This window comes from Centropristis striata, chromosome 17 (genome assembly GCF_030273125.1).
Source record: "Centropristis striata isolate RG_2023a ecotype Rhode Island chromosome 17, C.striata_1.0, whole genome shotgun sequence".
Classification (NCBI taxonomy): Eukaryota; Metazoa; Chordata; class Actinopteri; order Perciformes; family Serranidae; genus Centropristis; species Centropristis striata.
This window is the reverse complement of record NC_081533.1, coordinates 27,415,683-27,429,424: the sequence shown is the minus strand read 5'-3', so window position 1 is coordinate 27,429,424 and position 13,742 is coordinate 27,415,683. Positions and strand designations below refer to the sequence as shown.

Sequence of the window (13,742 nt, the reverse complement as noted above, 5' to 3'; positions counted from 1 at the left end):
CTTTATGCTGAATTACAGGATCATTATTTATTTTTAAATGTAAATTTGATTCTTCTACATATAAATGTTAGCTAGTCAACATGAGTGGTAAAACTTTAACCCCCCTAAACTACCATTTATAAGTTATCCTATGAAGACATTTTATATTATTAAAAATGTGTTTTACTATATTTTAATTTTTATACCCAAACCTCCACTGGCCAGTGCAAAGTATGAGTTATAGTCAAACTTTGTACAACTACATTGCTGTGTGTTATACACCTTAATAAAAATGTTACTGCTAGAAAAACTGCAATATACTGCTTAGAAATGTTAAATAAGGGGGTTTAAGTGTTACCACATCAGTGCTAACTGCAGGTATGGATGCTATCAAATTACATAAGAAAAAAAGGGCTGTTAGGGATGAAATTTAATTTCCACATCTGTGACATTTGTGTTTATCGCTCAATGGAAGTGCTATAAACAAAATAAGTTTGGGTTACTAAAAAGGACAAATTCAAATTATTCAAAGATATTGGGTTGAAATTCATCATCATTTGCAAAATGTATTCTCAATTGTTTTCCCCTTTTTATTTGAAACTGTGTATCTCGGTAACATATTGCTAGACGGCTTTAGCAATGCAGACAAGAAATTGCTTTATATTCTTTTAGCAGCAAGCAAAAAGGCCGTTACCAGGAGATGGCTCAAACCTGAGCAACCACAAAATGAGGACTGGATCAACATCATACAAGACTACACAACGGAAAAAGTGACTTTTCATCTAAAGTTACAAATGGACTCATTTTACAAAACCTGGTCAAAATGGACTGAATATGTTAAGCCTACAAGTTCTGATTTTATATAAAACTGTCATTTAACTAACAACGACTGCTGCAAAGAATGATGATAGGAGAAAATGATGACGCTGTGTGATATTGGTACCCCCCCCACCCTAACTGTTCTTCTTCTTTGTTCTGTATAAAATGTTAAAAAAATTCCTCAATAAAAAGTGAATTTAAAAAAAATAAAAAATAAAAAAAAAGGACGAATTCCCTTACATGACTGACACCTTTTTGAAAAGCGCTTGCAATTTGTCAAGCCACGTTAGGAAGAACAAATAATCATGATGTAATAAAAGAACCATGCATTTATAGTTTGCGTGGAGCTAAACAGCCATCAAAAGATTGATATTCTGCACATACCTGTTGAATAAGCTTGCTAGAGGTCCCAGTTTCTTTTGCCTGCCATCCTCGTCCTGATGCTTGCCACCAGACCCCGGATGCGGTCGTACCGGACTCCAGGACTCCAGCGTTACGTCTGAGAACTGAGCGGTAACGCTGTCATCCGTCTCCAAGGTAACAATGGCGCTGGAGTCAGAAGTGATGGTGTAATCCAAGATGTCTTCATTGGAGACCGATAGCTCGGTGCTCATGCTGGACACGCTGCACACGGAGATGTCATCGCTGCGGTTCAACGGCCCGCCCCCAACACCCGTCCCAGCGGTGGCGGATAATCTGAAAGCGGGGCTAAAGAGACGGATGGAGTCGAATCCGCTGCGGGGGAATGTGGAGGATTTGCGTATGGCGTTGCCATCAGAGGGATCCTCATCCAGAGTTAGCGTAGCAGGAGAGTAGTCACCGGAGTCTGTGATGAGGCCTCCGTCACCTGGGCGCTGGTGGCGGTGGAGGATCGGCTCTGGAGGGTTGATCTCCAGCGTCGGGATACCAGAGTCCTGGGAAGTCAGGCTGTGGCGGTCCTGGTTCAGGTCTGAGAAGCTTTTCTGGGGACTGCAATAGTAGATGGGGGTAGAGGAGCAGGATGGCTTGTAGGTGGGCAGGACGGGGGTGGTGCTGGGATCATGGGAGTGGTGGTTGGTGTAATCGTGGCGTTCAGGGGCAGCCGGGTCCATCGCCACGCAGCCATTCTCCACTATGGCTTCTCCAGACACACCTTCAAAAACAAGATGACATTCATTAAGTTTACCTGCTCTGACTTAGGGGTGTGCCATATCGTATCGTTCACGATAATATCGGTATAGTTTTTTTATGGTCACAAAAAATGCATATCATGATATTGGCAACGTTCCTACTTCTTGATGTAGTGGTTAAAGTTGTTTTAATCACAAAAAGCTGCTTACTCCCTGTCGCTAAACACATGCAGCTTTCAAAATAAGAGCACAGTGTGTTAAGAGAATCCACCACAGAATTTACAAGAAGACTGTCAAAATAAGATGCCTTAAATAAAACATACAAGAACCTTTATTCTCCTTTACAAAATGTCCTTAAAATATGCCCCCGGAACCCCTAAATGGTTATTTTTTATTATTTGCTCATACTCAAGAGTCAAGAGTAAATTTTTTTGTATTTGGCAACTGTTGAGATTTGCACTTCAAACTACATTTTAGATTTTTAATTATTTATACAGACTACAAAAAAATCATATTTTCTATCTTTTTAAGTATTTCCTAATATCGTCAAGAATATCGTTATCGCAAAAATAGCCTGAAATATCGTGATATTCTTTTAGGGCCATATCGTCCACCCCTACTCTGACTAGTATTTCTTTAACTAAAATACATAACAGCTCTATGATTGTGAAAGCTCAACTTTCTTAATAAATGAACTATTTCTAGTGGTGTCTGTGTCTGAGCTGAGCTTAAAGAGTGGCCAATCACTTTAACCATTAAGGCCCTGAACTGTGGACGGACCGGCCAAAAAGAGATCAACCGGAAGGTTGGTGGTTCGATCCCCGACCATGGCAGCTACATGTTGAAGTATCTTTGAGCAAGATACTGAATGAGAGAGTGAATGTGTGAATGAATCCCAATGGTGGCAGGTAGCCTCTGCCACCAGTATGAATGTGTGTGTGAATGGGTGAATGAGGGTAGTGTGTAGTGTAAAGCGCTTTGGATAAAAGCGCTATATTAGTGCCTACCAAGACATAAATAAAACAGAATGTGAGAATTTGCTCATCTTTGTGACATATATACAACTAAAAACAGTACAACAATACATTTAACCTCTTTAAACCAACCTGCCCACCAGTGGGTAGGGGTAAATATAAACTCTGAATTTTGAATTTGAAACATGTTTTTTAAATTACATTTTACACAGTAGTCCAACTTATCTTGGTCAGGGTTATACTAAATTATCTATGTTTCCATTAAAGTCCAAACGAATTTTGAAGCTAAATTTTGAAATGCAGCATTCAAGAAAATGCAAATTAGGGACTTTTCCATCAACTGGTTTAGAGCGAAAACACAAAGCTGCTTAAACCTACTTTGGTCAGAAGATGGCAGTGAAACAGTAGAAGAAGAAGAGATTGCGCAAGAGAAAAAAAAACGAAAACGAAGTTTGTGAATTGGACAACTTTGTCTTCAGTAATTGGATTTAATTGGACAATTTATAATTGTTCTGTTATATCAGCTTGTCTTGACTGTCAGAGCGCAAACAGCTGATCAGTATGAGTAAAATGTTCGATGTCAGAAGTTATTTGAAAAAGTCTCCCAAAAAACCCCCACATCAAGCGAACATAAAAAATTTTATGAGCAGTTTCTAAAGTTTTATCGACGTTTCCATCAGGCTTTTTTAATGCGAATCTTCAAAATGTGCATAGAAAGGAATTAACCCATTGACGCCTAAAACGCCTGTAAAACCTCTGGGCGATTTTAAAATAAGCCCCTAAAACCTGAAGTTTTTCCGTAAATTCGACGTATCCGCTTTCCAGGCTTCAATGGGTTAATGGAAACACGGATTATTTACACTGCCCTTGTTAAAAAGGTGCCATGTGGCGTTTTGAACTACTACAGGCACTATGGAGTAAAGCTTTTCCACAATCAATCAAGCTTTATTTGTATGATACCTTCTATACAGGTTTTTGCAATGCAAAGTGCTTTAGAATTATAACAACCCTGATTTGAATTTCCCCATTGTGTGATTAATAAAGCAATTTTTTTTTTAAATCCCAAAAAGTTGTGCCATTATGTCAAACATTAAAAAAATCCCAGAATGCATCAAATCAGAATAAAGTAGTAGTGAGAGTTGTATAAGGACAATATGATAATGTTAACAGTGTAACAACTTCACAACAATGCACAAGATCATAAAAATAATTAAAATTTAGGAAAATAAAAATGTATAGCTATATTTGTTAGATGATAAACGGCAGATTTGGTGATATAACCATCTATAAACTTTGACACTAAAGCTAATAGTCTGCTGGCTTGGGCTAAATCCTGGAGAACTTCACTTTGTAGCCTGTTTCTATCTAAAATCTCAATTTGATCACCAGGTTTTTTTATTTCTTGGTATCTCATGCTGAAGCACAAGAACAGGGGCCTTGTGGTAAACAGCTCTGGCAACAGTTTCAGTTCCAAATATAACAAATGTCAGAGAGATCCTGCTCTGCCATCTGTACTTTCTCTTTTATTTTCATTTTGCTGTGTTCGGGATGTTTCTGGATGGGACGATCTAACAATACAACCCTTTATTGTTTGACATTATCTTGTGCTTACAGGGTGCATATTCCTTTAAAAAATGCGTCCTTCACCAAGTCATCACTAGGGATGGGTACCGAATTCGGTACTTTTATAGGTACCGACCGAATTCCGTCGGTACTACCGAGTACCGATTCATGTAAAATCAAACGGTACCATGTTTCGGTACCTAAACGGCGTTAACTTTAAACTGATCATTGATTTCAACCCGTTTTCATTTGACGTCTTTGATTAACAAGCGTGCTGACGATCGCACTATTTTTTTAAATGTATTTACCTCCTCGTCTGGTCCTGTCTGCTCACCGCGGCCGCTAGCTGCTGCCCTCTTCCACCGCGGAACAGAGACCAACAGCCGGCTCTCGGTCTTCTAGCCGCCAGCTACTATCTCTCCAATGTCTCTACCCGGGCTTGGCCTTCGTCTGCCTCCAGATTAGACCTTCCTTACTCCGTTTGCTCTCTCCAATCATCCGTAGACTTTTCATTAGCAGCTAGAAGCTAGCGGCTGCATCTCTGGTCCTCCGCTAATACTCCGCTCTTCAACTCAGGAATATTACCTGCCACTTAACTCCAAACTGCCTCGCTGAAATTAAATCCCTCGGACTCCTGTGTCATCCTCGATATGTGCACAGAGCAGCCCGAATCAACTTTGTTTATTCCATCATGCTATGCCCACAATACTGTCTGACCGGTGCTGCGCCGCACAGCTACGACGTCATCACAACAAATCACACGTGCACTTGCAACTTTTTTTTTTTCTACTCCGTGCCACCTGAGAGCGCTCCTCTGCATTCTTTGATAACACTGCAACCTTCATGTTACAAAATGTACGTTCACTCAACAATAAAGCACTGCTCATCCTGGATTTTATATTGTTTTGATATATTTTTTAAAGTTTATATTTTGAGAAATAAATATGTTACGCAAAAGTACCGAAATTTGGTACCGTTGAGTACCGGTACCGATTCCCAGGTACCGGGTATCGGTACCGTATCGATTCAAATGTGAAAGGTACCCATCCCTAGTCATCACACACATTATAATTACTTGGTAATACATACAACCCTGACTCCAAAGATGCTGTGTAAAATGTAAATAAAAAACAAATTTAGGGCCTGTTCAAGTTTTATGCACACTTGTACTGCTTAGCGCATAAAATGTGCTCTAAAAAGCAAGCTATGATAAAAAAATATCATGCATTATGATATTCTAGTTTCATTGAACGGATTCCTAACCCTAACCCCACATCTGACCTAATTTTTTATATCAAACTCTAATTGATTTTTGAGTATTTTAACCCTTTATATGCCAGATTTGTGTCATGATGCCAGCATTTTTATAGACCTGGTTGCAATCACAGCTGTATAAATAACTCTTTTTTGTTATGAGTTTGTCATGTCTCTCTAGATGGCTGCATCTTTGATGTGATTCAAGATGACCCATGTCTTGATTTATTTAAAGCAGTACGTGCTTGTGTGTATGGAGTGTGTGTGTATAAATCGCAGGTCTTTCACTATATGGTGAACATGGTCAAAATTACGCAATCTGGTGAAAAGTAGTAAAAATGATCAATTCCAAGGCCAAAGCCCAGATTGACACCAAGATTGAATAAAATGCATATATTATGCTTTAATGTAAGTGAGATCAAAAATTGCATTTTGAATGGGTTTCAATGGCGCTTGCACGCTCAACCTTAAGAGTGTAACTATTGTTTGTACACAGTGTATTTTTGCCTTACTGTAGGAGCTGAGCTGGAAATAACAAGATCGAATAAAAATACACAGTCTTGCCAAAATTCATGCCAAATGCATGAACACAGCCAAACCTATTGACAAATGAAGAATGATGGTGTTTTCATTTATTTTGTACTTGCCTAGTCTATGGATGCATTGGATAAACTGATGTGTGCTCTGACAGCTGATATAATTATGCATCCAAGGAAAATCCAATAAAAATAATTTTGAAAGAAAAAAACAAAAAAAACAAATGAAGAATGAAAAGCGCGTAAAATGCGCTCAACCTGTCCTGAGGGTTAAACATTTCAATAAATTCTCTTTGTACAGTTTTTAATTGAATATATATGTGACAAGGGATTAACCAAATTATTGCATTGTTAGAGAACATCCAAAAGTGGGAAAGGGTGGGGGGTCAGCAGGGACACTAAACTCAGTTCCCCCACCCCCACGGCATTTTAACCCATTGAAGCCTAAAACGCCTGTAAAAACTGCCTGTAAAGACTGCCTGTAAAACCTCTGGGCGATTTTAAAATAAGCCCCTAAAACCTGAAGTTTTTCTGGAAATTCAACAGAAGTGTCAACGCTTCTACTAAATAATAGATTTTTTTTTTTTTTTAATGAAATTCAAAAAGTATTTGAGAGCTTATACAAATACTACAAAACGACGTATCCGCTTTCCAGGCTTCAATGGGTTAATCTGATTAAGATGCTTCTTTTTTTTTAAACAGTTTTCTGACATTTTTCTACTAAAGGTTTCTTTTGACCTGCTTGACCAGGGCAGCAGATAAAACGGGCGTGGAAGCCTTGAGAGGTGAAAACTAATCCCACAGTAACCAGGCTGTAACTGGAGTCTGTGCTGTAACCTAATAAGCTAAAGCTAGTGTGTCAGTCTCCCAAGCTACAGCCTCGTACGGACAAAAATAAAATGCTGAAAAATAGGTACAACAGGGAGGTAAAATAGTAGACTTTTGATGGGCTGCATGTTTACCCTGACTTGCAGGTTGTCATGCGAGTCTTGTAGACTTTGTCCCAAAACACAGCAACAGGTTGGTCCTGTGCCACTGTGGAAAATAATCTACAACCAGAGGTGACTAAAAAAGTCAGAATCTGTAAAACTCATTACTATTCTTGTCTGAGGCATGTCTATAAATATAAATGTCATTCATAAGGTTTCAACTACAAAGACTGAACGGTGAGGCCACACCAGAGTACACATGCATGTTCTTGTTTTATAAGTCGTGATTAAAACAAAAGGTTGCTGTTATTGTCCGTTTAACTGAAACACCCATTTCAGTGCATGAGTCATGATGCTATTATCACAAGTTCATCTTCGGTTAACATAACAACACTAATTCTGAAATGCAAGCAAACACTTTTTGAACTTCTAAGCGGCACTCCGGAGATTGGAATGCATGGTGTGATGCATGTAATACAGAGCATGTGACAGAAAAATAACTGAGAAGTCCATGGGTTTTTTCAGCCTATTCCTCTTACCGAGCTGCATTGTTTAAAAGCACAAAACATTATATTTCATGGGATTTTTTTTTATGTTGAGAACCGTAACCATAGTTACCAATGAACCAGTCCTGGTAGAGAAAAGTTCTCATTTCATTTGACCAAGTGTTGGCTTCATAAAGTAAAAAACATTAATCTTTTTTTTTTTTCTTTGTGGTTAGACGTTTAAATGTTATGCCGAATTGAGTGCCGTCTTCTGGCTGAATTGACTGTTTCAAACAATTTAGAAAATGCTAAAAAAATATTAACTGTGTGGTTAAAAGTTAAAATTTGATATCAGTAAGTGGCCTTAGGTATATTAAATGTATGCCCAATTAAAGACTGACTTTTCATAATTTACACAATATTACATGTCATGGGTAATCTGTTTTTAAAAATGTAATAAATTTGAGGCCGTATTTAACTCAAATTATTTTTCAATGCAGTTTGGCGTGACATCAGATGTTACCAGGGAGAAGTGTACACACAGCATCAGGGCAGAGTTCACAAGTGTGTGTTAAACAGTGATAAACACAAATCATCACCCTGTTAAAATAATCGCCTAACTCTTTTTTTCAAGTTTTGCAGGAAACACAAAAAACTTCACCAAAAGTGTAACATATGACATTTATTGGTCATTTCACTCAAAAAAGGATGTGCCAAAGGATGGCTATTGGCATAGTAATAACACTGTGTGTAAATTATGTAACTTAAGAGAAATAAATGAATTTTTTGAACATGCCTTTGTGACTTAAGCAAGATATGGTAACACTTTATTTTGAAGGTGTCTACATAAGAGTCACACAAGCCTGTCAGAAACATGACATGACAAGTATCATGAGCATTAATGTTACTTCAAAGTGTCATTAATGTTCATGACACATCCCATGTCATGTTTATGACACGCTCATGTCACTCTTATTTAGACACCTTCAAAATAAAGTGTCACCATATCTTGCTTAAATCACAAAGGCATGTTTAAAAAAATTGCCTAAGTCACATTTTATTTTGACTTAGGCATAATAAATCCGCTTAAGTCACACACTTGACATAGGCCATTATCTTAAAGGGGTAAAATCACATGATCTGATCAACTGAGGATGTAGGAGATTTTACCATAGGTGGCAATGAGGAGATGATTTAGGCCAGTAGTTCTCAACCTTTTTGAGTCGCGACCCCCCAATTTAACTCAGTTGATACGACGAATTTTGGACAAATAATGAAGCAGACAACAACTAAAACATCTCTCTGTCTGTGCATTTATATGTCAGCTTCAAGCCAGAGACTCCTTGTAAAGTAATAATTTGCTAATTTGGGATTTGTCAGAAAAGACACAAAATTACCCCCAAAAAAAGAATCAAATTGACCAAAAAATTACATAAAATTAAGCAAAAAAGGACTCAAATTGACCACAAAATGACAAAAAATGACCAGAAAAAGACACAAAATAACCAAAAAAGGCACACATTGACCACAAAATGACCAAGAAAAGACAAAATTACTAAAAAAAAACACACAAAATGGGCAAAAAAAGACACAAAATGACCAGAAAAAGACAAAAAATGACCAAAAAAGGCACACATTGACCACAAAATGACCAAAAAAAGACAAAATTACGAAAAAAAACACACAAAATGGGCAAAAAAAGACACAAAATGACCAGAAAAAGACAAAAAATGACCAAAAAGGCACACATTGACCACAAAATGACCAAAAAAAGACAAAATTACGAAAAAAAACACACAAAATGGGCAAAAAAAGACACAAAATGACCAGAAAAAGACAAAAAATGACCAAAAAAGGCACACATTGACCACAAAATGACCAAAAAAAGACAAAATTACGAAAAAAAACACACAAAATGGGCAAAAAAAGACACAAAATGACCAGAAAAAGACAAAAAATGACCAAAAAAGGCACACATTGACCACAAAATGACCAAAAAAAGACAAAATTACGAAAAAAAACACACAAAATGGGCAAAAAAAGACACAAAATGACCAGAAAAAGACAAAAAATGACCAAAAAAGGCACACATTGACCACAAAATGACCAAAAAAAGACAAAATTACTAAAAAAAAACCACACAAAATGGGCAAAAAAAGACACAAAATGACCAGAAAAAGACAAAAAATGACACAAAATAACTGAGAAAAAAGACATTAAGTGACCAAAAAGACTAAAACACATGAACACTTTAACACAGTGGAGACATAGCTGACTTCCAAAATGATTTGGTGACCCCCAGAAATCATCTCGCGACCCCATTTGGGGTCCCGACCCCAAGGTTGAGAACAGCTGATTTAGGCAACAACAAAAAAAAATTGACAAAAAATGACTTAGGCGATTATTTTAACAGAGTGTGACGTTATGAGGTGTGAGACAGCACTTAACAGTCACCTACCACAGCGGCTGTCTCTCCGGTCCCGGGTACCGTGGGTGGTGTTCGCCATGTTGCCGGTTGATGCTACAGGTGGGTGGCAGGTAGCCGCCGGCTGGAGCGGTCCATGATGATGCTGCTGTGACTACTGCTGCACCTCCCTCACCTCCTCCTCAACGCAGCTCGGAGTACACAGCCAGCAGCAGCGTGAAGTCATTTGTCGGAACAAACAGATAAATCCACCTCAGGGGGCGCGAGGAGGAGGTAAACACAAACACCACGTCTAACCGGACTTGCTTGCTGCTGACGCCAACTCAATGGTTTTTTTAACAGCGCTTCCTCAACTGCAGGCAAATTAAAGTTAAAAGGCGCGAGGCGTGTTTTGTGTTTTGCTCTCGCGGCATCGCTCCAGAACAGGAAACGCTCCTCCGCTGTTATACGAATAAGCACATTTCACAAGTTTATCCGGTATCGTTAACAATTCATACCTGTTTTGACGCTTCCGCCGCCATTTTAAAACAAACTTGTACCGGGAGTGAAGTGTAATCGAGTCAAGAATGTTCTGTGCCGTCGATAGATTCACCTGTCTGCCGCCGAAGGCATTAATAATCGACCCCGCGACCTGAAAACCACCTACCGGCTCTGATGAGTCAACGCCCCACAACGACAAGTGATACACGACAATTTTAATGTTATAACCGTCGTTAAGGTTGAAAATTATTGTTTGTTATATTATTATTATATATATTATTATTGTATTGTTATATTACATTTTTTTTTTTTTTTGTTATACATATATATAATATAATATATTTTTGTTATATATATTTATAATATATTTTATTGTTATATTATTATTATTGTATTGTTATATTTAATTGTTATTATTTTTTGTTATATATATATAATATAATATATTTTTTGTTTTATATATATATATATATATTTTTTTTATATATTATAATATATTTTATTGTTATATTATTATTATTGTATTGTTATATTTAACCCTCTAGAGTCCATGAAACCACCTGTACATTACTTCTTCATGACATGAAGACATAAAAATGAAGCAACATTGAGCCTTTGCCATCAGCTGCCCTCTAAAGTTCTGGCCTGAAACTCCATACCAGATTTTTTTTTTTGATGATATTCGGCCAAGTAAAACCGGAGATAATGTCAAATATATTTAGCATAAAAATATAGAAGTAGATATTATCTTCATTTTACCTGTTTTATGTTATAATGCAACCTGTGTTCATATTCATATATGTGCAACATGTACATTTCTGTGTGTGAAACTTAATTTTCAAGATCAGATTTTATGTTTTCCTTTGTTTCTTTTGGGTTCAAAATTTTGATCAAGTAAGTCAAAGTTAAAAATTAATTATCAGGACATATAGGTGAGGTTGCGCTGAAAAAACTGATGCCAACATGGCATGGTAGCGATTTTTCAACATATTTTTTAACGGACATAATACTATTTCTGCACTCCGAAATAGTAGGCGAACCACTATCATATATTCTGTTGTTGCCCTGTTGTGATCCCATTTTGGTTGAGCGTACATCAAATTCTAGAGACTGTGTTTTCAACAAAAATAACTTTTTGTTTCAATTTGTTATATTTGGTGCATCAAGAGGAACTGGAGTGGAGGAATAGAGATAAATATTTACTGAGAATATTACTGGTGGCCTGTAAGAAATCAATAATGAAGAAATGGCTGAAGAGGGAGGCACCTAGTGCAGATGAATGGATTGATATTGTGTAAAGCATCTTTGTAATGGAAAGAATTACTTTCAATTTAAGAACACAAAAATAGGTAGTTATCTAAAATTGGCAAAAATGGATTAGATACACTACTGGTCAAAAGTTTTAGAACACACCAACTTGATGGTGAAAATGAAAATGATGCAGTTTAATGTCTCAGTGTACTCTGAAATTAATGCACATTTGCAACATTTAAAATTCTTTATTGAGCATGATAGTGTTTTGAAAGTAAAAAAAAGATTCAAAATCACATTTTTTGTTGGACTAAAGGACTAAAAAAAGACACAAAATGACCAAAAAAATACACAAAATGACAAAAAAGACACCAAAAGACACAAAATGACTAAAAAAATACACAAAATGACCAAAAAAAGACACAAAATGACTTACAAAGACATGAAAAGAATTCAAAAATGGACAAAATAGCCCAAGACTCCATAGAGTTAAGTTGTTAACCCACTTCTTGTTCCCTGGAAAAGGCCTTCTTCTATAATTCTGAAATATACATTATTTTTCAGTTTTGGTTAACCTTACCTTTTTTTATTTACCTCTGGCAGTTCACCACTTACCTTTGTACCCTTTCAAGCTGTTAATTTGACTTGAACTGCTTGAATTTCAATAAAAAACTGGAAAAATTGGGGTGTTCTAAAACTTTTGACCGGTAGTGTATGTCTCTACCATAAAACTGGATTTCAGGTAATCTCAGATTGGACCATCAGAATACTTTCATTTCTTTCAACTGAAGTTGTTTTCCAATCCCCTTTTGTACGCTTTTACTTTTCCCTTGATATTTTCTGTATTTGTCTATTGGTCTTCATGTTGATTGTTTGTTTGTTCATTTACATGTAAAATCAAAAACCAATAAAAAGTAAATTAAAAAAAATATTGTTATTTATTCATATAAATAAAGTTTCCATTTTGAGGCTCCAAAATAGTTGCCGAATTGACTAAAACCCATATTTCCCGTATATATAATTAATCAACTGTTTTTTTCCTTTTTTTTTTTTTGGTCAATCAATTGTGTTAACAAATATCAAAGCAAATGTGTTGCATGTTATAAAACTAAAGAACAAACATTTACTATACGATAACAATGAATTTACCTTCATTTTAAATTCATTATTAAATACTTTTTACCCGTTAATCAGTATCTTTAAATTTGAATTTTTAGGGCAATTTTTTTTTAGACAAATTATTTTATGGATATAATATTTTGTTTGTATTTTAATTAAGTTAATCATACAAGTTTCATCATTTGTGAAACTAGGACTATTCAAGATAAGTTTTATATCAGCTTTTGTTAGTATTGTACTTTTTCTGTAAATCAAACCAATATCCTGTTAAAATAGCTGCAAATTATTAAATCAACCAATCAATGATTAGGAATGATTGCTCGATCTAATATACATAAACAGACCTACTGATAATATAATACAAATTTGCTCAGACCCGCTCAAAAACATAATAAATAAATGTAAATCCAAGCATCAACTATTTTGCTGCATACAGTGCATCAATATGCATGGCCCCGTTTTGATTGCTACAATATTTGACCTAAAAACATCATAATCATAATCATCAAATACATGTAAAAGTGAAGCTAATATTACTTCATTACAACCTCTTGGATGGATGCTGTATTATCCACCAAACAATATATATCTTTATTTTGACTTACAACTAAATTATTATATGACTTTATTATATAATTATATAATTGATTGCAATACATAGCTTGAAAAAGTTTATTTTTAAAAGACATTTAAATTTGTTTACTTATATTCTTTTTGTTTATGGCCTTACTATTTATATTTGCTCAATCGTATGATTTGGTCATGTTTTTTATTTATCTTGATGTATGTTTTAGTATTTTATGTTAAAGTGAAAAAGCA

At 36.0% G+C, this 13,742-nt stretch overlaps 1 protein-coding gene across 1 annotated transcript in view; it reads right to left on the bottom strand.

Moving 5' to 3' along the window:
• The window catches only part of tbc1d14 (TBC1 domain family, member 14), a 70,848-nt gene extending 60,126 nt beyond the window's left edge, over positions 1-10,722 (bottom strand). The window contains exons 1-2 of the mRNA XM_059355188.1: positions 10,107-10,722; positions 1,183-1,930 (exon numbers count right to left, since the gene is read on the bottom strand). Of these exons, the coding sequence (XP_059211171.1) occupies positions 1,183-1,930; positions 10,107-10,155 (797 nt within the window). The 5' untranslated portion in view covers positions 10,156-10,722. The remainder of the gene's footprint in view (positions 1-1,182; positions 1,931-10,106) is intronic.
• Positions 10,723-13,742: the final 3,020 nt, after the last annotated feature.